The sequence below is a fragment of the Typopeltis vanoorti genome, chromosome 16 (genome assembly GCF_054136105.1).
Source record: "Typopeltis vanoorti isolate ZY-2024b chromosome 16, IOZ_Tvanoo_1.0, whole genome shotgun sequence".
NCBI classification, from domain to species: domain Eukaryota; kingdom Metazoa; phylum Arthropoda; class Arachnida; order Uropygi; family Thelyphonidae; genus Typopeltis; species Typopeltis vanoorti.
In genome coordinates, this window is record NC_143564.1 from 34,594,130 (window position 1) to 34,617,695 (window position 23,566).

Here is a 23,566-nt window from a genome sequence, read left to right on the forward strand (position 1 = left end):
CAGCATCCTATCTAGCTGCTTCAATGAAGTGATAACATTCGTGCCCACATTGAAAAGCAGTGCTAACTGGAGTTCCTTTCAGACTCTTATAGTGCAATCGCTCTGGCAACAAGGCCACTAGAGTGGAAGCATTAAGATAACCATTGAGACTATGTCTGCTGCTTCCTGCACTATACCATTCAGATGTGACATGCAGGGATCACTTCCTCATTTCCAAGAAACCCTAGACCTGAACACAGTAATCCAGATGTGAACTTATCCAAGGCCTTATAAGAGAAATAACTTCCTTATATCTACTTATTAGTGTATTCTTTAATAGTCAAGTAATCTTATGAGCTAGTTACCTTAGCAGTATGTCATCTAAACTTCAACTCTCTATCTACCACCACCTTGAATTCCTAGCTTTATTTATTTCTTTGAGTATAGTTCCATCAATGTGGTACACAGCTTGTAATTGATTTATCCCAAAATGCATGGCTTTACATTTCTCCACATAAACTGATGCTCATTATCTTTTGCCCATACTGATAGCCTATTTAAATCATCCTGCAAGCTCTTCACATTGCCTTGATTAACTATTACTCAACCTTATACCTAATTTTGTATGATATATTGATGATACCTAATTTTGTATCATCAGCAAACAACTGAATATTTCTATTCAGATTATTTCCTATATCATTTATGTACAAATTAAATGGTAGCACTCCTAGTATTGAATCTTGTGGCACACCACTAGTCACATGCTTTCACTTGTATTCTGCTCTTCCATATACCATTTTTTGATCTGTCAAGCAGCCACCCTCTCATCCGCATAACCAGTGTCATATCCATCTCCATTTGTTCTAATTTGCATAACACAGTTCATTGTGGTATTCTGTCAAATGCCTTTGCAAAATACAGCAGAATCATCTTGTAGCCATTTCCTTTATCCAACTCAGCTATCACTCTATCATAAAAAGTTAGTAAATTATTAAAGCATGACCGACCCTTCACAAAGTCATGTTGCTCCCTCAGAGTATCATATTCTTATCCATGCATTCTTGAATTCTGTTTGGCCAATTTTTCAAGTACTTTTATCATCACTCCTAAGATATTGATTGGTCTATAGTTTGCTGTGGCAGTGTTAGAACCTCTAATGTGAGGGAATTATTTTGTCTTCTTTCCACTCCCTTGGAACTCTGTCAGAGCTGAGCCTAGTCAGAGGCATTGCCAGTTCCTTTGTACATTCTTGCAATGTGAGCTGATATCCTATTTAATCTCACAGCAGCATTTACATTGAGGTTCTGCAGTATCCTTAGAACCTCCATCCAGCTCATTTCCCATGTCTGTCGCATGTCACAGCATTAACCTCACTTTGATGATATATCGTTGCAAAGTGGCAACTCAGTTACTCAACTATTTTATCTGCTTCAGCTCGTCACCATCAGCACTCATGATTATTCTTCCTCTCTCTTAAAGGCACTGCTAGTTTCTTCTTGTAATCTGTTTCTGCCTTTCTTACAAGGCTGGTCACCTTTCTTGTCTGAATCTCATACTGTTCATGAGTTTGATCATCTTTCTCCTTATATATCCTCCACAGCAGTTCTTTTTCTGCAGATCATATTTAATGATATTACTCATCCATGTATACCTATCCTTAGGTATACAATTTAATATTGCTTTCTCTGGAAGGCCTTAATTATCTCCCATGCACTAACATCCTTCCATTGCAGGGTGTTATTTCATGGCACAGCTTCAAGCTTCCTCCTGAGCTTGTTATAATCCACCTAACTTGTAGTTCCCCATATACCTTTTCTTGACAGAATCATGATTATCAATCTCTCAGGTCAAGACTATGGTCAATTTCTCCAATCAGAAGCACTTCTGGTCCTATCACCAGGTCTAATACTCTTGCACCCAGAGTCCCTTCCATGTTATGGAAGGGACTCTGGGTGCAAGAACTGCCACTCTCTGGGAGGGTGGCAGTTCATTTGAAGCTGTCTGGTCAACACAAATACAACAAAATATACAGGGAGTTGCTGCAATAGACCAGGGATGACATGAAAAACATGCATCAGCAAATTAGTACAAGTGCAGGTTGAGTGATTATTATGGAGGACTTGAGCTATGGGGATATAGGCATATAAATTCAGTTTCCTTCCTGCCTTGCAATCTTTCTTCCTTCCAATCTATATTCCCATAGCTGAAGTCCTCCATAATAATCACTCAACCTGCACTTGTACTAATTTGCTGATGCATGTCTTTCATCCCTGGCCTATTCTCACTTATTTCCTGTTTCCCTCTCCCATCCTGTGTTTCCAGAAAATTAACCCTTCATTCTATCTCTTTAATTACATCATCTGCTGTTAGCGAAGCCTCATTAATGCCTATAACTTTTAGCAAGGTTGCACTAACCACTGCCAAAAGTCTCACACTCACTTGCCTCATGAGTGTCTTTACACATCCACCCTAATTGCTTAAGTTTTCCTGAATTTGCACTTTAGCATGCTTGAACAAAGCTCTCTAAACACCGAACACCAAAACCATTTTAGATGCAGTCTGTCAGCATTATACAAATTTGGTGTCAACTTTTGCGCTGCACAATGTGTACAAATCAATGTGTATTGATTTGTTTACCATCAATGCCCTCCACATAAATTTGCTTCTCTCATAGCCTGGCAGGAGAATTACAATCTTCACCTTCTCACCTCTCATCACCAACCAAGACAATTAATTCTTCCCTTAACTTTTTTTATCCAGATGACCACTAATATCATTAAATATTACACTAGGGAAATATGATTTTGTTATTACTTTCATTGAGTACTCGTTTGTTCATGATCTTGATTCTTACATCAGACCACCTGCTTCTTTCTTTTCTCAGCCCTGCTAATCTGCTATTTTTCAGTTTTGTGCTTTGTCCCGTGATGAATAACATGCAAGTGCACTATTTTGTTCTTCTGTATTTCCACTGCTGTACGTTGAACATTAATTCAGACATAATGTTTTCCATTCTACTATCGATACTGTTTACTCTACTAACATGCTTTGTTTTCACCACCTAACTAGCACTCACTCTTGAAACACTTAATACACATGACACTGGGAAAAATTAAAGGATTTATTGAAGGAGAGTGAAACTGGTGAGGAGTGTGTATTAATTGTTTCAAGAGTGAATGCTAGTTAGGTGGTGAAAACAAAGCATGTTAGTAAATATCGATAGTAGAATGGAAAACATTATGTCTGAATTAATGTTGGAAGTTTATTTTCCACTTGGTTAGACTATAATAAATTTAGTTTAATCCTTTATCCAAGTGTATGCAAACAAAGTTTGCGCCTGAAGTATCTTCAGGACTGAGGCAACTCGTAGTAAAGGTGGACCAAGCTCTCATCACTCCTTTTCTCAGTATCTCCCATAATGCAAAGCACATCTCCTTGCAGACATGTATAATGCTATGCATTAAGGGGACGGGCCACTACCCAGACTGGTTTCGACCTTTATTGAGGTCTCGTCAGTGGTTGAAACCGGTCTGGGTAGTGACCGTTCTCTTAATGCATAGCATTATACATGTCTGCAAGGAGATGTGCTTTGCATTATGGGAGCTACTGAGACAAGGAGTGATGAGAGCTTGGTCCACCTTTACTACGAGTTGCCTCAGTCCTGAAGATACTTCAGGTGCAAACTTTGTTTGCATACAATTTTAAACTAAATTTATTATAGTCTAACCAAGTGGAAAATAACTTTCAACATCTTTCTCTAAATCCATAATAATAAGGTTGTACACCTTTAGGCAACTTGTATAAGTAAATATGACCTCTCCATTGCTTCTGCCTTAGTACCACCAATTCTGGATCTGGCTCCCATTGACGAGACCTCAATAAAGGTCGAAACTGGTCTGGGTAGTGGCCCTTCCCTTAATGCATAGCATTATACATGTCTGCAAGGAGATATGCTTTGCATTATGGGAGATACTGAGACAAGGAGTGATGAGAGCTTGGTCCACCTTTACTACGAGTTGCCTCAGTGCTGAAGATACTTCAGGCGCAAACTTTGTTTGCATACACTTGGATAAAGGATTAAACTAAATTTATGAATTAATGTTCAACATACAGCAGTGGAAATACAGGAGAATAAAATAGTGCAATTGCATGTTATTTGTCACAGGACGAAGCACAAAACTGAAAAATATGATGTAATATAATGTACATTGAACATTAATTCAGACATGATGTTTTCCATTCTACTATTGATACTGTTTACTCTACTAACATGCTTTGTTTTCACCACCTAACTAGCACTCGCCCTCGAAACACTTAATACACGCTCCTCACTAGTTTCACTCTCCTTCAGTAAATCCTTTAATTTTTCCAGTGAATACATCTCACCCAATAGTGCTTTGCTTTGCCATTATTGCTCTACCACACATTGGCACCATACTGACAATATCATATTTAAACAAAATATACAAGGTTTACTTACAAACTAAATAACTCAATCACACATACTACAAACAAAAACTACAATGAGTTAACCTAAGATTATTATCTAAAACAGTGATTCTCAACCTTTTTTTCATCACGGTACACTTTTAATAATTTTAAAACTTGGCAGCATACTAATTTTCAATAAAATATAAAATGAAATTGCATTACAAAGTAAACAAAATGTTTATTTAATGATAAATTACATTTAATGCGATTTTTTTTTTGCATGTTTTTTTTTGATAACTTCATTTATATTTGGGCGTATAAATGATAATGTTACTCTCATTTCGTGATCCAGATTTAAAAGTCTGGATCTTTTTTTCATTTTTATATCGGTCAAAGCCGAAAATCTGAATTCGCACAAATAAGATGTGGAAAATTGTAATAACACACTTAAAGCTTTTTGTGATATTGTTGGATAATCGTATCTAAGATTAATCCAGAACAAATTAATTGATTCTTCTGAATGTTTTTAAATTAAATCTCGTTTATTACACGCAGAAATCAGTTCTTCTTCCTCTTTCAAAGTTAGTTCACACACACTGATGTGTCGTTTATCACAAATGGATTCCGAATCCAATCAAATTTTTTTATTTCTAAATTTGGAAAGTAATGAACAATTTTTTGCTCTAGTATTGTCAAATGATCAATAACTATTTTATGAATTATTTTATAACAATCTTTTGGAACTGACTCAAACTTTTCTAAACTACCTTCTTGTGCTTTATTCTTCCATAAAGTAATTTTTTTTTGAAATCCCAACAATTTATCGGTTGAGTTTAAAATATTTTCTTTCGGTCCTTGCAAACTCGTATTTATGTTATTAAAAATAACAAAAATATCAGATAAGTAAGCCTTAGCACACCATATTTTGTCATCCAACAAACCAACAATTATTATCTTGTTCAAAAAATATCTTTATCTCGTTTTTTAATTCAAGCACGTGAGACAAAACTTTCCCTCTGGATAACCACCTGACTTCTGTGTGTAGTAACAATGAGTCGTATTTAGACTCCATAGCCTGGCATAATTGACTAGACAGGCGACTTTAATGGTCTTGATTTTATATAATTAATCATTTCAACACCTTGTTCCAGCACTACTTTCAATTCTGATGGTAATTGTTTTGTAATGAATGTTTCCCGATGCAAAAAACAATGGGTAACTAATATATCTGCATTATGTTCTCTTACATGTGCTCCAAATCCTTTTATAGATCCTGTCATAGCCAGAGCACCATCTGTACAAATGCTAATGCACAAATTCCGCAAAATTTTAATTTCTTGTAAATAAGAATTAATTTCATCGAAAATATGTTTTCCTGTTGTGAAATCAGATAATTCACGACAACATAAAAATTGGTTAATTATATCATTTTCATGAATGAATCAAACAAATGTAATTAAGTGTGCTTTTCCCATAATATCAGTTGTTTCGTCGATTTGTAAAGCAAAATTTGAATTTGCAAGAGTTTTAGCAGTATTTTCTTCAATATTTCGGAACAAGTCTATAATTCTGCGATGAATTGTGTCATTTGAAAGTGGTATTTTACAAACATCAATTTCTGCTGATTCACCGACATTCTTTTTACAATTTTACGACAAGCAGGTAATATAATTTCTTCAGCCAAATTATGAGATGTTAATTTGAGAGCAATTAATTCAGCCACTTCATAAGAAGCTATCTGAACTTTTTCAGACACACTAAGTTGCTTTTTAAAAATCTTTAATTGTTTGGATCTTGCAGATAATGAATTTTGAAAGTAGGCTTTCTCTTTTGATGCTAGCGAAGGATGATTAGTGAGCAGGTGATGTTGGAGCTTGCTCGGAACCATAGCACTGTTTGATAATTTACAACTACATACCACACACTCGGGAACAGTTTTATCATTTTCCATTGTAGGTGTAAATCCAAATTTTAAGAAGTCATCATTATACTTACGATGAACATTACATTTTTTGGCGGAGGAAACATCTTTACTTGTACTGGGCTCGTTAGCATGATCGCTAGCATCATCATTATCGTTGTTAAGCTTTCTTTTTTTTATCCATTTATCCATTTTAGGGAGTTCATTGAAAATAAAAATAATTTTGTCAAAAAATTATTAAAAACGACATATTATATATAGTCTTTGAATCCGTTTTAATTAAGTTTGACTACACAATATTGTGGTATTGCACGTACGAAAACGAATATATAAGTTGTAACTAACCATATGCACACATCAAGCGGGCGACTAGTAGACTAAACTAATATGTAGCTTTGTTAGCCAGTAGCCAGAACTATAATAGCCATGCACATTGGTTCAGCCAGTCCCCGCTAGGAAGGTAGAACTGATTGAACCACTTGTCTGACGCCGCTTATGTATGGGTATTCGCAGTGGCGGCACACTTAAAAAATCTCGTGGCACAGTGGTTGAGAATCACTGATCTAATATATGAAAAAATGATTTATCTTTCATCAGTGCTAATAACAACAACACATGCAATGTGGCACCTTGTGGCAAAGGATTTAGTGCATTTAGCAATACTTTTTTTGTATCCACAGTATGGTGTCTGTTGCGTTGTTTTTCACTGTACAGGGACATTTTCATTCCATTGTTTGAAAGTGCAGATGCATTGATTAGAAATACATCTATTCCTGAATAATAATGAATCCTATATTTTATAAGAAGGCAACGGTGTCTGGTTTTCTCCAATAAAATATTAGGATATGTAAGATATCCATTATTGATAAGATTGAAGAGCTGCTGACAAAAAGAAAAATTCATGAAGTTAGAATTCTCAAATAAGTGAATAATTTGGATGAGGATTGACAGAGGATTTGAAATTGGAAGTGATCACTATTTAGTCTTGAACAGGATAAAATTGAATTTCATATTGAAAAGAATAACATGTAAGAAAGTTTTAAAGCGAATAAAAGTTGAGCAGCTCTCAGATGTGAAGTGTAGACTAAAATACACAAAGCTTATTGAAAAAAAAATGAAAGAGTTTGAGAACAGGAATCAAACCTTGGAGATTCAGTGGCAAGCCTTGAAGAAAGCCCTGATTGATTCAGCTAGAAAGGCATGTGGTGAAGTTGTCAACAAGGACAGAAAAATTAGAACTCCATGGTGGACACAGGAAGTTAAAGAGGTAGTGAAGGAAAAGAAGAAAGCACATCAAAAGTTCCTGGCATTTAAGTTTTGTCGATTTGGAAAAGGCATATGACAAGGTGCCAAGAGTGAAGCTATTCAGCATGCTACAGTTATGTGGTGTCAATGAGGCATTATATAAAGCAATACTTAGTCTTTATTTGAGTTGTAAGTCAGCTTGTGCTCTTAGAGAATACAGAGACAAATGCAAGAATGCTAAACAAAATGTGTAAAACCAGCTAAACAAAAGTCATGGGAGGACTTTGGCAAGAATATAGAAAATAAATATCAAGAAGGTGGCAAAATATTCTGGAGGTTGTTGAAGAAGCTTAGGAATGGAGGAAAGAGTGCTGCTGTAAAAGGAGTTAGAGATGATAAAGGTGACATGAAAACGGTAGAAAAAGATATCCTTAAAGTATGGAGTAATTACTTTGAAAAACTGCTAAATGAAACAAGCAGTGATGACAGCACAGTGGTAAAAAACACTGACCAGGCATGCAGTCAGGAATACATATCCATACTTGAAGTAGAAAAAGCCATCAGAAGCTTGAAATGTGGAAAGGCAGCAGGAGAAGATGATATTCGACCAGAAATGCTGAAGTATGGTGGTATAAAAGTCTTACAGTGGCTGCACTGCATAGTTCAGAAAGCCTGGACAGAGGGACGAATTCCCGATGATTGGAGTAGAGCTCTCGTAGTACCCATATATAAAAAGGGAAATAAAACTGAATGTAAGAATTACAAAAGTATTTCCCTACTGAGTGTTCCTGGCAAGATCTATGCAAGTATACTTGAGAAACAATTGAGAAGAATTGTGGAAGAAAAGCTTGGTGAAGAACAAGCTGGATTCAGACCAAATAGAGGATGTCAGGGTCAGATCTTCACTTTACGACAAATAGTCGAGAAAGCATGGGAATATAACAAAGATCTGTATTTAAGTTTTGTCGATTTGGAAAAGGCATATGACAAGGTGCCAAGAGAGAATCTATTCAATACGCTGCAGTTATATGGTGTCAATGGGGCATTATATCAAGCAATACTTAGTCTTTATTTGAGTTGTGAGTCAGCAGTTAGAATTGAAGGAAGTACAGGAAGATGGTTTAATGTTAAATCTGGTGTGAGACAAGGATGTACATTATCCCCTCTGTTATTCATTATCTATATGGATCACATTATGAAGGAAAGTGGTATTAAACATGATATCAAAATTGGAGATATTAATGTCAGCTCTCTGCTTTATGCAGATGATGTTATACTTCTAAATAAATCCGCTACAAGTCTGCAAGATTCTCTGACTAAATTGAATAGCCGTTGAAATAGATATGGTATGAATGTCAGCAATAAAAAGACAATGAAAATAGGCAGAATCATTGAAAATGTCAACTGTGTTGTGAATGGAGAACCTGTGGAACAAGTAAAACATTTCAGCTACTTAGGCACAATTTTTACTGAAGATGGTAAACTAAATATAGAAATAGACAACAGAATCAGCAAAGCTGGTATCGTGGGAAGTCAGTTGAATAAATTCATATGGAATAAGAAAGAAATTAATCGGAACACTAAATTAGCTGTATACAGACTGTGTTCAAACCAATTTTAACTTATGGATATGAGAGCTGGGTCAGAAGTAAAACACTTGACCAAAGACTAGAGACCGCAGATATGACAGTCCTGAGAAAGATTAGAGGCGTGAACAGATGGCATCAATGGCAATATCATATTAAAAATGAGGATATTAGGAAAGAACTTGACATTGTCAGCATCCAGGAATGCGTTAGCAGAGCTAATCTCAGATGGTATGGTCACTTAAACAGAATGGGCGAAGAAAGATTAGCCAAACAAGTGTTCTCTGCCAGGTTGGCAGCAAAACGACCCAGAGGAAGACCAATATATAGGTGGATTGATACGGTACAAAGTGCCTTAGACGATAGAAATATAAGATCTGATAATGTTGGAGTCTTGACAAGTAACAGACTGATTTGGAGGAAAATTGTAGATAGGAAGTTAGTAATGATGTAAATTTTTCATATAGTACTATCATATCCTGTACACCCCTTGAGGGTACATGGCAGGAATTTGATGATGATGATGATAAATTAAATATAGAAATAGACAACAGAATCAGCAAAGTTGGTATGGTAGGAAGTCAATTGAATAAATTCGTATGGAATAAGAGAGAAATTAGTCGAAACACTAAATTAGCTGTATACAAGACAGTGTTCAAACTAGTTTTAACTTATGGATCTGAGAGCTGGGTCAAAAGTAAAACACTTGACCAAAGACTAGAGACCGCAGATATGAGAGTCCTGAGAAAGATTATAGGTGTGAACAGATGGCATCAATGGCAATATCATATTAAAAACGAGGATATTCGGAAAGAACTTGACATTGTCAGCATCCAGGAATGTGTTAGCAGAGCTAATCTCAGGTGGTATGGTCACTTAAACAGAATGGGCGAAGAAAGATTAGCCAAACAAGTGTTCTCTGCCAGGTTGGCAGCAAAACGACCCAGAGGAAGACCAATATATAGGTGGATTGATACGGTACAAAGTGCCTTAGATGATAGAAATATAAGATCTGATAATGTTGGAGTCTTGACAAGTAACAGACTGATTTGGAGGAAAATTGTAGATAGGAAGTTAGTAATGATGTAATTTTTTTCATGTAGTACTATCATATCCTGTACACCCCTTGAGAGTACATGGCAGGAATTTGATGATGATGATGATAGTAAACATATAATGCCACAAGTTACGGTTGTAGTATTACACCTCCAAATAAAAAAAAAGTTATAAAGAAAATGTGTTGAATGATTTGCAATTCTAATTTATTGCACAGAAAATAATTATTACCAAATATGAATTAGCATAATCTAAATCTATGTACTTTGTAAATTATATAACCACATAAACACATAAAAATGTAATATAAATGATAGGAAAACTGTTATTTGAAAACATTCACAAAATTAAAATAATTTTTAATGTCGTTCATAATATTAGAATAATGCGAAAATAAATGCACAAAAATTACAGTCAAAGGGAAACAACATGATAATTAGACTTTGTTGCATCCCCCTTAGCTTTTATGACCGTTCGTAAACGGTTGGGCATATTATTTACTAGCAGTTAACAGTCTTTTTTTTTTTTTTTTTTATCAAAGCATGGCCTGCAGACTAGAAACAAGTTCATTTCAGTTTCTTGGGGCAACTTGAAGTTTCTTCATAATTTGCCACAAATTCTCAATGGGATTTAAATGTGGTGAGTTTGCTGGCCAAGGAATTACATTGATTTGCCTTTCTTTGAGCCATCTTGGAAGTGTGACAAGAAGTTGAATCTTGCTGAAAAAGGAAATCGCTATTACATAAATCTTCTGATGCCAATAACATAAAGTGCTCAAGAATTTCTTGGTACACAATACATAGCCTACCTTGGACCTTCTGCAGTCATACAACCCCATACCACAGCAGAGGTTGTAAATTTCACCAAATGTTTCATGCATTCTTTATCAAATGCTTCCTGCTTAAGATGCCAAACACTATCACTTGATGACCATGGGACACATAAAATATACTTTCATTGCCAAAAAGTACTTTTTCCAGTCCTCATGACCCCACAACAATGTTTGCTTACACCATTGCACTTGAGCTGCCTTTTGCTTGGAAGTCATAAACAGCTTCATCTTAGGCATATGTGATTTAAAATCCAATTCGTGAAGTCGTCTCAGTCGTAGATTTAGACACATTCACACCTAGTTTTTTCCATCGCCTGTGAAAATGCCTTATACTTAAGAAGTGGTTTTTCTTCAATTTCCTCTGATCTCTTATTGTAGTTATTACATTTCGACCGCTATTGCAGCAATTATTTTGAAAACTCCAGTTATTAGATTACTGTCTCAATACTCTACTCATGCTTGCTTGATAATATTCAGTTTCTTAGCTCTTGAGCTTGGTCTTCTTTGTGTAGAGACGGCATACTAATCTTAGCTTCCGATATGTCACTTGTTTGACCCATGTTTAGCAAATAATTAACTGAAATCCATACACAAATGATTCTTCACACACGAGCCAGTCCCAGCTACTAAAATATATGCTATTTCTCTGCTCTCTTCAAAACCAATAAAAAAAATGTGCAATATTCTAATATTTTGAACCACGTAAAAATTATTCTAATTTTGTGAATGTTTTTCAAATAACAGTTTTCTTATAACTTCTATTACATTTTTGTGTGTTTACATGGTTATATAATCTACAGAGTATGTAGATTTCGATGAATTGTTTTCTATGGAAAATATTTCTGTTCACACCTGTTTTATATTTGCCAATCATTTTGTTGGTTCACATATTTACACATTTTAGTAATTTAAACATACCACCCAAATATAGGATTATCCTAAATTATTGGTTTCTAATATATCCTGAAACAAACACATTCCTCCTACACTGTGCAGATTTGGTTATAATTGAAGTTGTATGATATGGCACGTCCATCAGTACACAAAGCTAAGGTCAGACGTTTCTTCTCCCATGATGTGAGAAAAGTGAAGAAAAACCATTTCTTTTCTCTGAAAATAATTATTTTTTTAGTGATCTTCAAATATTATTAAAAGAATTTGCTTTTACAATAATTACATGGTGGATAAAAAAAAAAGTAGTTAATGGTTTGTTGTGAAATGAAGTGTGGAAATGTTCATTCTAAACATTGACTGTGAAAGTTTGTTAATACAAAAGAAGCTGTAAAAAGGGAACCTTTTTTTTATATATCGTTGCTCTTTTGTTTAATAATTTAGATGCCTGCTACTAGTTAATACCACTGGCTGTAGTATAGGAAGCACAGGAAAGTTTTTTGAGGAAGGTTAGATGTTAGATATTAATACCACTGGCTGTAGTATAGGAAGCACAGGAAAGTTTTTTGAGGAAGGTTAGATGTTAGATATTTAGTCAATATTTCACTTATTCTGCAGGTTCTCCATGGATATTGCAGTTGTATTATATTCTTGCTTATTTTCATTATCTTTTATTATTGATTTCCATATCAAATTTGCAATTGCATTAAATATCTATGAAAATCTGAATCAGGTTTAATACCACATTACTTAATGTAATCTATACAGGTGATGAATATGAACCAAGATCGGCCTGCACCTGTATCTTAAACTTGATGAAAAGATATGTTGGAAGTTTAATGGAATATTTACAGCACTAGAGAAGGATTAAAAAATTATTTTAATGCTTCCAATAATTTGCCTTAGTAAATGGGATATCTTCAGGGATTACAAATAACTTGTGTCACATACACAAAGACAACACAATACTAAATGAAACACATGGGTGACTCTAAGGTATTATCTAGGTGGTGCACCCTCTATGGACATTTGTAGGTGGCCTAGGATGTAAAGTGGGACCTCTGATAATTATTGGTTCTCAAAATTTGGAAAGTTCTATGCATTCATAGTTATTTAAATTCGGTTGATTTCTGACTGCAGCCACAGATTCTAAAAACAGCCTTTTCTTTCTGAATTTACTATGGTGGAACATGGTGGTTTTTTCCCCCCAAGAGATCCTGTGGGTTGTATCCAATACATGGTCTGCAAGGCCAGGTTGATCATTCGTGCTGATGTATGATTTGTGTTCTACTAAATGGATGGTCACTGCTCTGCCTGTCTGTCTGAAAAGCCAGCTTTCAGGAACAGTGTACTTTATATACTCCAGGCACAGAGAGGAGGGAGCTGATCTTTGGTAGAACAGATAAGGGTAGCAAGTTTCCAGTGGGGCTAAAAAACTTTGTAGAGGTTGTACTTGTTTTAAAAGACCTGGCTATTTTTTCTGATGTGCCATGGATGTAGGGGATGGTGATGGCATGTTTGAAATCCTTGCACTCTTCATCACTAGAAAACTGATGCAAAGCGATGGCTGAGTAATGGGGGAGGAGCTGCTCATTTTTTAAATTCTACAATTACTGTGGCCATTGGAAAGGAAGGTGTTGTATGTGGTTGAAAGAGAGGTTCCACTGGAGCAGATTATGGGCTCCATTGGTTAGAGTTTTAATAATGCCATATTGTTGAGAAGGGTGGTGGTGGGAAAGTTTGTATCTGCCTGTCTAAGTGGGTTTTCTATATACAGTGAAAGAAAGGTTACCATTAGGAAGGTGTGTTACTAAGGTATCTAGGAAGGGTAAACTATTGTTATTTTCCTTTTCCATTGTAAACTGGATTCTTGGATGTAGACTATTGAGGTGACTGAGGAAAGAGTCTTTGTCTGGGCCATGAATCCAAATAGAGAACACATCATCTACATATCGTAGCCAGAAAGATCGCTTCAGAGGGATTTCAGAAATGCCATCATGATCCCCCTACATCTGTGGCACATCAGAAAAAACAGCCAGGTCTTTAAAAAAGCACCTCTAAACAGCTTTTAAGCCCCACTGGAAACTTGCTTATCCGTTCTACCAAAGATCGGCTCCCTCCTTTCTCGGTGCCTGGAGTATATAAAGTACCCTGTTCCAGCAAGCTGGTTTACTTCACAGACAGGTAGATGAGCGACCTTCTGTTTGGAACACAAATCTGCAATCACGGGTCAATCTGGCATTGCAGACCATGTATTGGATATGACCCACAGGATCTCCTGGAAGAAAACTACCATGCTCCACCATAGTAAATTCAAAAAGGAGAGACAGTTTTCAGAATCTGTAGCGGCACTCAGAAATCAATTGAATTTAAATAAATATGGATGCATAAACTTTCCCAAAATTGAGGAAAAGGAAACAATAAATGTCAGGTCTCACTTTACATCCTAGACCACCTACAAACACCCATAGAGGGTGCACCACCTAGACAGGACTTTAGAGTTATCCACGTTTCATTTAGTATTGTGTTGTCTTTGTATGTGTGTTACAAGAGTTATTTGTAATCTCTGTGTCTCAGTGACAGACGAAATATTGTAAATTATTAAAATTATTTTTTAATACTTTCTCATCATCAAATTCCTGCCATGTACCCTCAAGGGGTGTAAAGGATATGATAGTACTACATGAAAAAAATTACATTACTAACTTCCTATCTACAATTTTACTCCAAATCAGTCTGTTACTTGTCAAGACTCCGACATTATCAGATCTTATATTTCTATAGTCTAAGGCACTTTGTACTGTATCAATCCACCTATATCTTGGTCTTCCTCTGGGTCGTTTTACTGCCAACCTGGCAGAGAACACTTGTTTTGCTAATCTTTCTTCGCTCATTCTGTTTAAGTGACCATACCACCTGAGATTAGCTCTGCTAACGCATTCCTGGATGCTGACAATGTCAAGTACTTTCCGAATATCCTCGTTTTTAATATGATATTGCCATTGTGATGCTATCTGTTCACAACTGTAGTCTTTCTTAGGACTCTCATATCTGCGGTCTCTAGTCTTTGGTCAAGTGTTTTACTTCTGACCCAGCTCTCAGATCCATAAGTTAAAACTGGTTTGAACACTGTCTTGTATACAGCTAATTTAGTGTTTCGACTAATTTCTCTCTTATTCTATACGAATTTATTCAATTGACTTCCCACCATACCCAGCTTTGCTGATTCTGTTGTCTATTTCTATATTTAATTTACCATCTTCACTAAAAATTGTGCCTAAGTAGCTGAAATGTTTTACTTGTTCCACAGATTATCCATTCACAAAACAGTTGACATTTTCAATGATTCTGCTTATTTTCATTGTCTTTGTCTTTTTATTGCTGACCTTCATACCATATCTATTTCAACGGGTATTCAATTTAGTCAGTGAATCTTGCAGACTAGTAGCAGATTTATTTAGAAGTATAACATCGTCTGCATACAGCAAAGAGCTGACATTAACATCTCCAATTTTGATATCATGTTTAATACCACTTTCCTTCATAATGTGATCCATATAGATAATGAATAACAGAGGGGATAATGTCCATCCTTGTCTCACACCAGATTTAACATTAAACCATTTTCCTGTACTTCCTTCAATTCTAACTGCTGAATTACAACTCAAATGAAGACTAAGTATTGCTTGATATAATGCCTCAATGACACCATATAACTGTAGCATGCTGAATAGCTTCACTCTTGGCACCTTGTCATATGCCTTTTCCAAATCGACAAAACTTAAATACAGATCTTTGTTATGTTCCCATGCTTTCTCGACTATTTGTCGTAAAGTGAAGATCTGATCCTGAAAGCCTCTATTTGGCCTGAATCCAGCTTTTCTTCCACAATTCTTCTCAATCGTTTCTCAAGTATACTTGCATAGATCTTGCCAGGAACACTCAGTAGGGAAATACCTTTGTAATTCTCACATTCAGTTTTATTTCCCTTTTTATATATGGTACTATGAGAGCTCTACTCCAATCATCGGGAATTTGTCCTTGTGTTCAGGCTTTCTGAACTATGCAGTGCAGCCACTGTAAGACTTTTATACACCATACTTCAGCATTTCTGGTCGAAAATTATCTTCTCCTGCTGCCTTTCCACATTTTAAGCCTTTGATGGCTTTTTCTACTTCAAGTATGGATAAGTATTCCTGACTGCATGCCTGGTGAGTGTTTTTTACCACTGTGCTGTCATCACTGCTTGTTTCATTTAGCACTTTTTCAAAGTAATTTCTCCATACTTCAAGGATATCTTTTATTCCAGTTTTTATGTCACCTTTATCATCTCTAACTCCTTTTACAGCACTCTTTCCTCCATTCCTAAGCTTCAACAACGTCCAGAATATTTTGCCACCTTCTTGATATTTATTTTCTATATTTTTGCCAAAGTCCTCCCATGACTTTTGTTTAGCTAGTTTTACACAGTGTTTAGCATTCTTGCATTTGTCTCTGTATTCTCTAAGAGCACAAGCTGACTTATTTGCCAGGAACTTTTGATATGCTTTCTTCTTTTCCTTCACTGCCTCTTTAACTTCCTGTGTCCATCATGGAGTTCTAATTTTTCTATCCTCTTAGACAACTTCACCACATGCCGCTCTAGCTGAATCAGTCAGGGTGAGGGTTGGACATTAGGTTAGAAGCACTGGTCGGTTCTCTGCATTCTTTTAAATTCTATGTGGAGGTCTCCTCTCAGTTATACAGCTTTGACCCTTAAGCTTCCTTGAATACTTTTTTAGTGCTGTAAATATTCTATTAAACCTCCAACATGATGTCCTCCCAGTACGTAATGAAGCCTTTGTAAATAATATTAATTATTTAATTTGCAATATCGAGACTGCGCCATTTGTAATTATCTTTGTTTCCTAGTTACTCTTATCTTTAATGAATTCCCCCCCTTACATCGATATCGGTGTCTGCTTAAGCTTGTTAAATTCCGTCGGAGACAGTAATCTCTATCTTTGCCTAAAATATTATTATTATTATTTGACACCTCTAGGGAGTCGAAAGACTCATCGAGGGAGAGTGTGCCAATAGCATCGAACGATTGGACCCCTTCCAAGTACTAACCGCACTCAAACTTACTTAAATGAGCCATTAGTAGCAGAGGCTCTACCAATCGACCAACCTTTGCTGGCTAAGGTTGGTTATTTGGTAGAGCTAAATCGGTAAATGTTCTAATCTTAAAACTCATGTTTTACTATTACTTGACCTTAAGGCTACTTGTAATCTGCTTAACTACCCCCCCCCCCCCCCGCCCTCATTATCATAAGATATACCCTTATACATGCTATGGTCGAAAAATAAGGAAAACCTCTAGTTAAGGGTAAATCCTCAATTTAGATTGCTAATGCACATGTTTAGTAGTCCTTGAAAAATTTATTTTAGTTCACGACTGCACTATCAAGGACTGTAAATTTTATATTCTTTACAAACATGAGAATTTATCTGCTAAGCACATATAAGAGCCCTTAGTTCATTAATCTCAAGCAACTGAATTGCACAGTCGTGGCGGTTACTTTACCTTGGTCATATAGGTCTGATTAGTTTTTGGGAGACAGTGCATTGGTTAACAAAGATCAGGCAAGCTATTTACAAAACAAAACATTTATTTTAACTAAGACAAATAGTTTACAAACATAAGAGCCCTTAGTTCATTAATCTCAAGCAATTGAATTGTACAGTCGTGGTGGTTACTTTACCTTGGTCCAATTAGTTTTTAGGAGACATTGCATTGGTTAACAAAGATCAGGCAAGCTATTTACGAAAAACGTTTATTTTAACTAAGATAAATAGTTTACAAACAGCAGTGGGCATATCATGTGTTTGAATCACAATTTATGAAGTAAAGTTAATCACTTGAAACATTAAACCAAAAAAATCTCACACTCAACTTATTTATCACGTGAAAGGTCCTTAGCCTGCAAAGCCTTTCATTCAATTTTATAAAATTTAAGACAAATTATATGTAACACTTTCTATGCGTTAGTTAACACAAACAATATACAAACTTGTACCGTTCATTTATGCACATACAGACTAACACTCGGTTCTCTAACTTCTTTGCTACATACTACACTTGATTAAACAGGACTAGCATCAATTATCTACAGTCTTGGACATCAGCATAGAGCAATCTACTTACTAGCTCTCAGTATCTTGTAAAGCCCTATGGTTTTCGAGGGGTATGGGTGAGTTCTGCTGGCTCCTTCCTCCTGCGATCAGGCACTATTCGATGGTTGTCGCCTTGCAAGTTCTCTCCTTTGGAAAAGTAATATAGTTCTTCGGTGATGTTAGAAACTGCTCTGGTTGCAGCATATCAGCATGCACATGGATCGGTACTTTCGAATACAGCCTCTCCTGACTTCCCCCCTTGCAGTGGGGTAACCTACCAGCAAACTTCCCAAGATCTCCCGGACGACTCCTCGAGGGACTCCCTACTCTTCTCCTCCCAAGACTTCAGAAAAATTTTAAAAAAAATAAAAAAAAGCCCCTTTCACCCACCAATCACGGCCTTTTATATCATTCCGACGTCCCTTTGTAAATTTTATATCTCTTTTTCTGTTATTATTATCTTTCTATTATATTAGGTTTATTAAATCCTTGTCGGTTGCTCCTTTGTAAAATATTTACTTTGCTCTACTTTATTTAATTTTTATTAAATAAAAATTAGTTTTATATTTTTCAAAAATTTATTTTTTAGATAGTCTGGAAACCCTGCTCTAGAAACCAAACATGGAACTCTTTCGAGCTACTTCATGCCTCCAGTAAATGAGACAAGTAATCCTGCCACGGGCCACAGATGAGGCTCATGGCAGGATTTGAACTAGCAGCCACTTGGTTGGATATCAAATACACTAACCTACTTGGCCAACCATGCCAGTATCTTTTAGATTAGTTTGAATTATAATGGTGTTCCATCAAAAACTTGATTTTAGTTTACCTAGAATAAAATGCATAGTAAGAATGCTACAGATCAGTGCCGTTTTATGAAATGCTTGTGTGTGGGGAGGGGAATCTTTTTTAAAAAAATTAACTGCTGTAATAAACTATGTGAATTGTGTATATTTCAATTTGTGTTGTTTTTTTTTGCAGCCAGCCCAACCTAGGGGTGCCCACTTTGTTAGAACCAAGAAAAATGAACCTCAAGTGCTGGAACCAATTCCCTATGAATTTATTGCCTAAGCTGTATTTGAATACTGTATAAATAAACATTGTGTTGATGAATGCACCGAGTTGAGGATGACTTGTACTGTCTGTTTTGTTAAACTTAGTATTTGCCAACCTTCTCAGGTGCATTTTTTTTTTTTTCAAATATAGGACTTCAATAAATATTAATATATGACCAGATAAAAAAGTTTTTTTTTTTTTTTTATTCAACTAGTTATTTGTGCACTATTATATACTTGGTGAATATAAAGGTTATTGTTCTGAAAATTGAGACATCAAAGGAAGAATTCAACATAAATATTACTGGAATCACGCATGTTAATTTAAATGTCTATATTTGTAAAATTTTTTGGTAAGTTTCATAGCCATTGTCTGCAATTATCAGAAACCACAACAAGGTTCAGGTTTAGTTTGTGTGCTTCATAGCTTTCCAGCAGAAAACTTTCGTGCAACACTTTGGTTTTGTTCCACTGAATCGTGTGTTTTGTAGATAATGCATGACTTGCTAAACTGGATTTGTTGGGTTCATTTTAGTGTATACTTTAGGACAGGACTGTTCAACCTTAGGGTAATCAGAGAGCTACATCCAGAATAATACAGTACATATATTAAATTACTTGGAGAGTCCTACTGTTAGGTTTAGCAAGCACTTTGAAAATTTGATAAGAAGTCGTGTTGCTTTATTTTTATTGAAACAGTAGACAAGAAACAATTATTTCATTTTAGCGAGAGCTCTGCAGTAGTTTGGCTTTGTACACTAAAGTACCTATATCAGTTTCAATTCTTGTAGTTGCCAATCACAGTAAATTTAGCAAGAGAATTATCTGTCAACGAACATCTGTACTTTGATTTAATGAATTTCATCATTGAAAAAGTGCTTTTGCAAAGATGTGCTCCTGAGCACATCTTGAGTCCAAAGTTCCTCAATTTTGGGTACTTCTATTGGTAGTAATTTTAAAAAATCGTTTTCACTTCTGTTAGTATAAAAAGGATCTGATTGGCTTTGATACAATCGCTTTTCATCAATTTTTCTTTTGTTAGGCATGATTGTTTGACGATAAGTTGTAATAAATTTATTAAGCAGAAGTAGATTACTAAAGAACAAAGAAATAAATCACGTGTATCTAGTAATTTGGCGAGAAGCAGTGATATAACCTTGATGACTGAACAAACGAACAACACTATTGTGTTGTCATGTTCCCCATGAGCATACATGTTAGAACAAAACAGTGCAAGAACGTACATCTAATATTTGAAAAACATGGGTAATGTAAAAACACCAAACAAAATTACCAACATCGAGATTAGCGATAGATTTCTAATACTCATTCGATTCAATTTTTTTTTTTTTTTTTTTTTTTTCACTATTGAAAATCAAACCTACAGGCAGGCTACACAAAATAACACCACGGTCTGTGTTTTGGACAGCCCTGCTTTTGGATAAACCAATAAACTAAATGATGCGAGATTAATCATTCTCTGTTATATATGTGGTAGTGTCATTGTTTCCATTTTAGCTTTTATTTCATAATAAATTGAAATAAATGGCATTTGATTGTTTTTAAAAACGTGTCAATTATGCTGCGTAATACGTGACCATACTGTTCGTACTTTGGAAAAACTAGATAATGCTAGTGTGCACATTACTGATTTTGTTAGCTACAAAACCAGTCATTTGCTGATGAAAGAAATTGTCAAACAAGTTAATCTGTTCAATTAAGCTTATTTTCCTCTGGACAACCAAGTATCTTGGCCTTTTAGAAACCTTATACTGTACTTTGACAAGGCAGTTAATGATATCTGAATTGCATGTATTCTTGGCCATTTGTTTTTCAGGATGAAAAACGAATTTCGGAGAGGAAAACTTCTACCATCTATATTTGAGACTAGCTAATTCATCTTCACTTGTGAAGATGTTATAAGTTATACGTTTCAGACAGGATTGAAATCTTAGTCATTTCAACCAAAGGGCATTCCATTAATTCAGAGGTTTAATAATTTACTAAGAAACTGAATAATCTTTAAATATGACTTGCACTATAGCAAACACTTATAACAATCGCTAATCAGAAATTATGGATCCCTTCGATATATAGAATCCTTACTAACGTTCCCTTTCTGTCATAATCCTTTCCTCTGGATGTAGTCAAATTATTTGACTATCATCCACTCTGGCTACTTTATTTGCCAAAAGCTTTACAAATGGATTGAGGATGTTTCATTGGGAAGTTCAATTAATTCCTGCACTGGCAAACTTCAACATTTAGAAGAAATTCTTTTCTTCTCCATAGAGCCTCACTCCTTTCGGGTATGCTATGCGTATGATCAGCCTTTCTAGAAAAATAACCTCTATCCATGTATAAATTTTACGGGAAATCAAATAAAAAAAAGAGGTAAAGTGGCCTTAGATTAGATATTTTGCTCTCCAGTTCTGAACTACCTACCCTCCCTGGTTGCTACAGTCTGCACATCATCCATATATATAAAATTGGTATTATATCAGGCTTATATATGTCCTAAACCACAATCTCAACCGGGAACTTCTTAACATCCAATGTGTTATACAACTGAATGGCTTCTCTCAGTGGAAAATACAGCAATCCCTCGATTAGTGCGCCTAATGCGTTCTTTAAAACAGGCGCATTAATCGAAAACAACCTATGGGAAAAAGTATAACTCGTTCCTCAAATTTCTTTTTTGAACCTTATTTTTTTTTTATAAAAGAATTAAGGTATGTCTCAGGGCCTACTTAAAGGAAAACCATTAAGCTTAAATACAAAACATTCAGAATTTTATTATTTTACTTCTTAACAAAGAATTGAGATAACGTAGTTTGACAGGCATTGTTTCTTTTTTCATACAACCGATGGTATGGCCCTATTGCCTCTTCTGCAAATTTTACTGGTTCTCTCTTCATCAGGGTTAGCCTCTAAGCATTGCTGCTTAAAAACTTTGTATGAAAACTATTTTCAAATTGTTTCTGTGAAATCTCTTTTGGCTGACTATCAGTGGTTAAATTTTCTTCATATTCTTCGGGATCTTCCCGCTGTCCATCTAAATTTAGCAGGTCGGAATCACTCAATTCTTCAGAATGAGATTTAATTAACTCTTGGACGTTATTATTGAAGGGGAGAAAGAAATGGACGTACGAATTGGTCGCCAACAGGCGAAATCACGTGCTTTATATATATAGATAAAATTTCCCAACTGTTATACAAGCACAATAGTTACCACTTTAAAAACTACAATGATCATAAAAGTTAATTTTTCGACATGTAATAATAAACTCGTCCCAGAAGACGGATTGATTATCGGAATGGATTCCTTTTTGTGACATGCGCAGAAGTGTCGAATCTGTGGGCATACCATAGCAGACGACATAATTTTGGCGGTAAAAATTTGGAAGTGTACATGGGAGTAGTGTAGTATGCTATTAAAAATAACTGTAAAATGTTTTAAATCGGTAACTAAATTATTTCATTCTGGTGAGTGATAAATGTATAGATAGAAAATTTTTAAAATCTGTAACATTATTTTTAAAATGTATATAGGCGCACTAATCGAATTTCGGTATCGAAAAAAATGACGCATTAATCGAGGGATTACTGTACAGCATGTTTTTGATGTTTCCGACAACCCAGAACACTTAGGTTCCACTTGTATATTTCTGATAAACCTTCCTAAAAATTTTCAACTGTCCAGAAAAGTGCAATCTGGCTTATAATTCTGACATTATAGACTTGCATCAAATCTTGCAGGTGTACTGTTTTTGTTCTGTATCTTTTCTACAGGAATTTCCATGGACAGTGCTCCATTGAACTGGCAACTATCATTTCCCTATTTCCTGTTGGGTCTGAAAACAAAAGCATCAGCTGACCATTTCTTTTCAGTAAACTACAATCATGGTTGCACACTTCTGTTTTGCCTCATTTCTGGCTTCAAGGTTATTACTGCACAGATTGATAGTAGCAACCACATTTGACTAAAACTTCTGGAGTCCTATCTTTTAGGCACACGGTTGTTCTAAAGAAAATTTACTATAACAAAACTATCACTATAAAAGTGATTGTTTTGTTATAGTAACCAACTGCAGTGGATTCTTTGTAAAAAGTTAAAAATGCTATGCAACTTGTCTGGGTCTAATAACATTCCCTGAGCATAGATGGCTTCGCTAGATAGGTAAAAATTTCATTCTCCTCTCATGTGCAGTGGTGGCACTACTGACATTTGGTAAGACGCATGTTTAATTTTTCATACATAGGTGGGACATCAGCCCCTCAGTAAATGCGAGATAACTGACCTATGCAGAGCTTAGCAAGAACAACTTCTCTTCTGTTTCTACATCAGCTAGAATACCAATGCTTGATTTCAGGTTTAATATGACAATTTGTCAGTGCTTCCTACCACTGA

The 23,566-nt window shown here is 35.5% G+C and overlaps 1 protein-coding gene across 1 annotated transcript in view; it reads left to right on the plus strand.

The window, feature by feature from the left end:
* Positions 1–19,229, plus strand: part of RpL21 (ribosomal protein L21) — a 40,801-nt gene extending 21,572 nt beyond the window's left edge. The window contains exon 5 of the mRNA XM_090406265.1: positions 19,082–19,229. Within this exon, the coding sequence (XP_090262391.1) occupies positions 19,082–19,171 (90 nt within the window). The 3' untranslated portion in view covers positions 19,172–19,229. The remainder of the gene's footprint in view (positions 1–19,081) is intronic.
* The last annotated feature ends 4,337 nt before the right edge of the window (positions 19,230–23,566 follow it).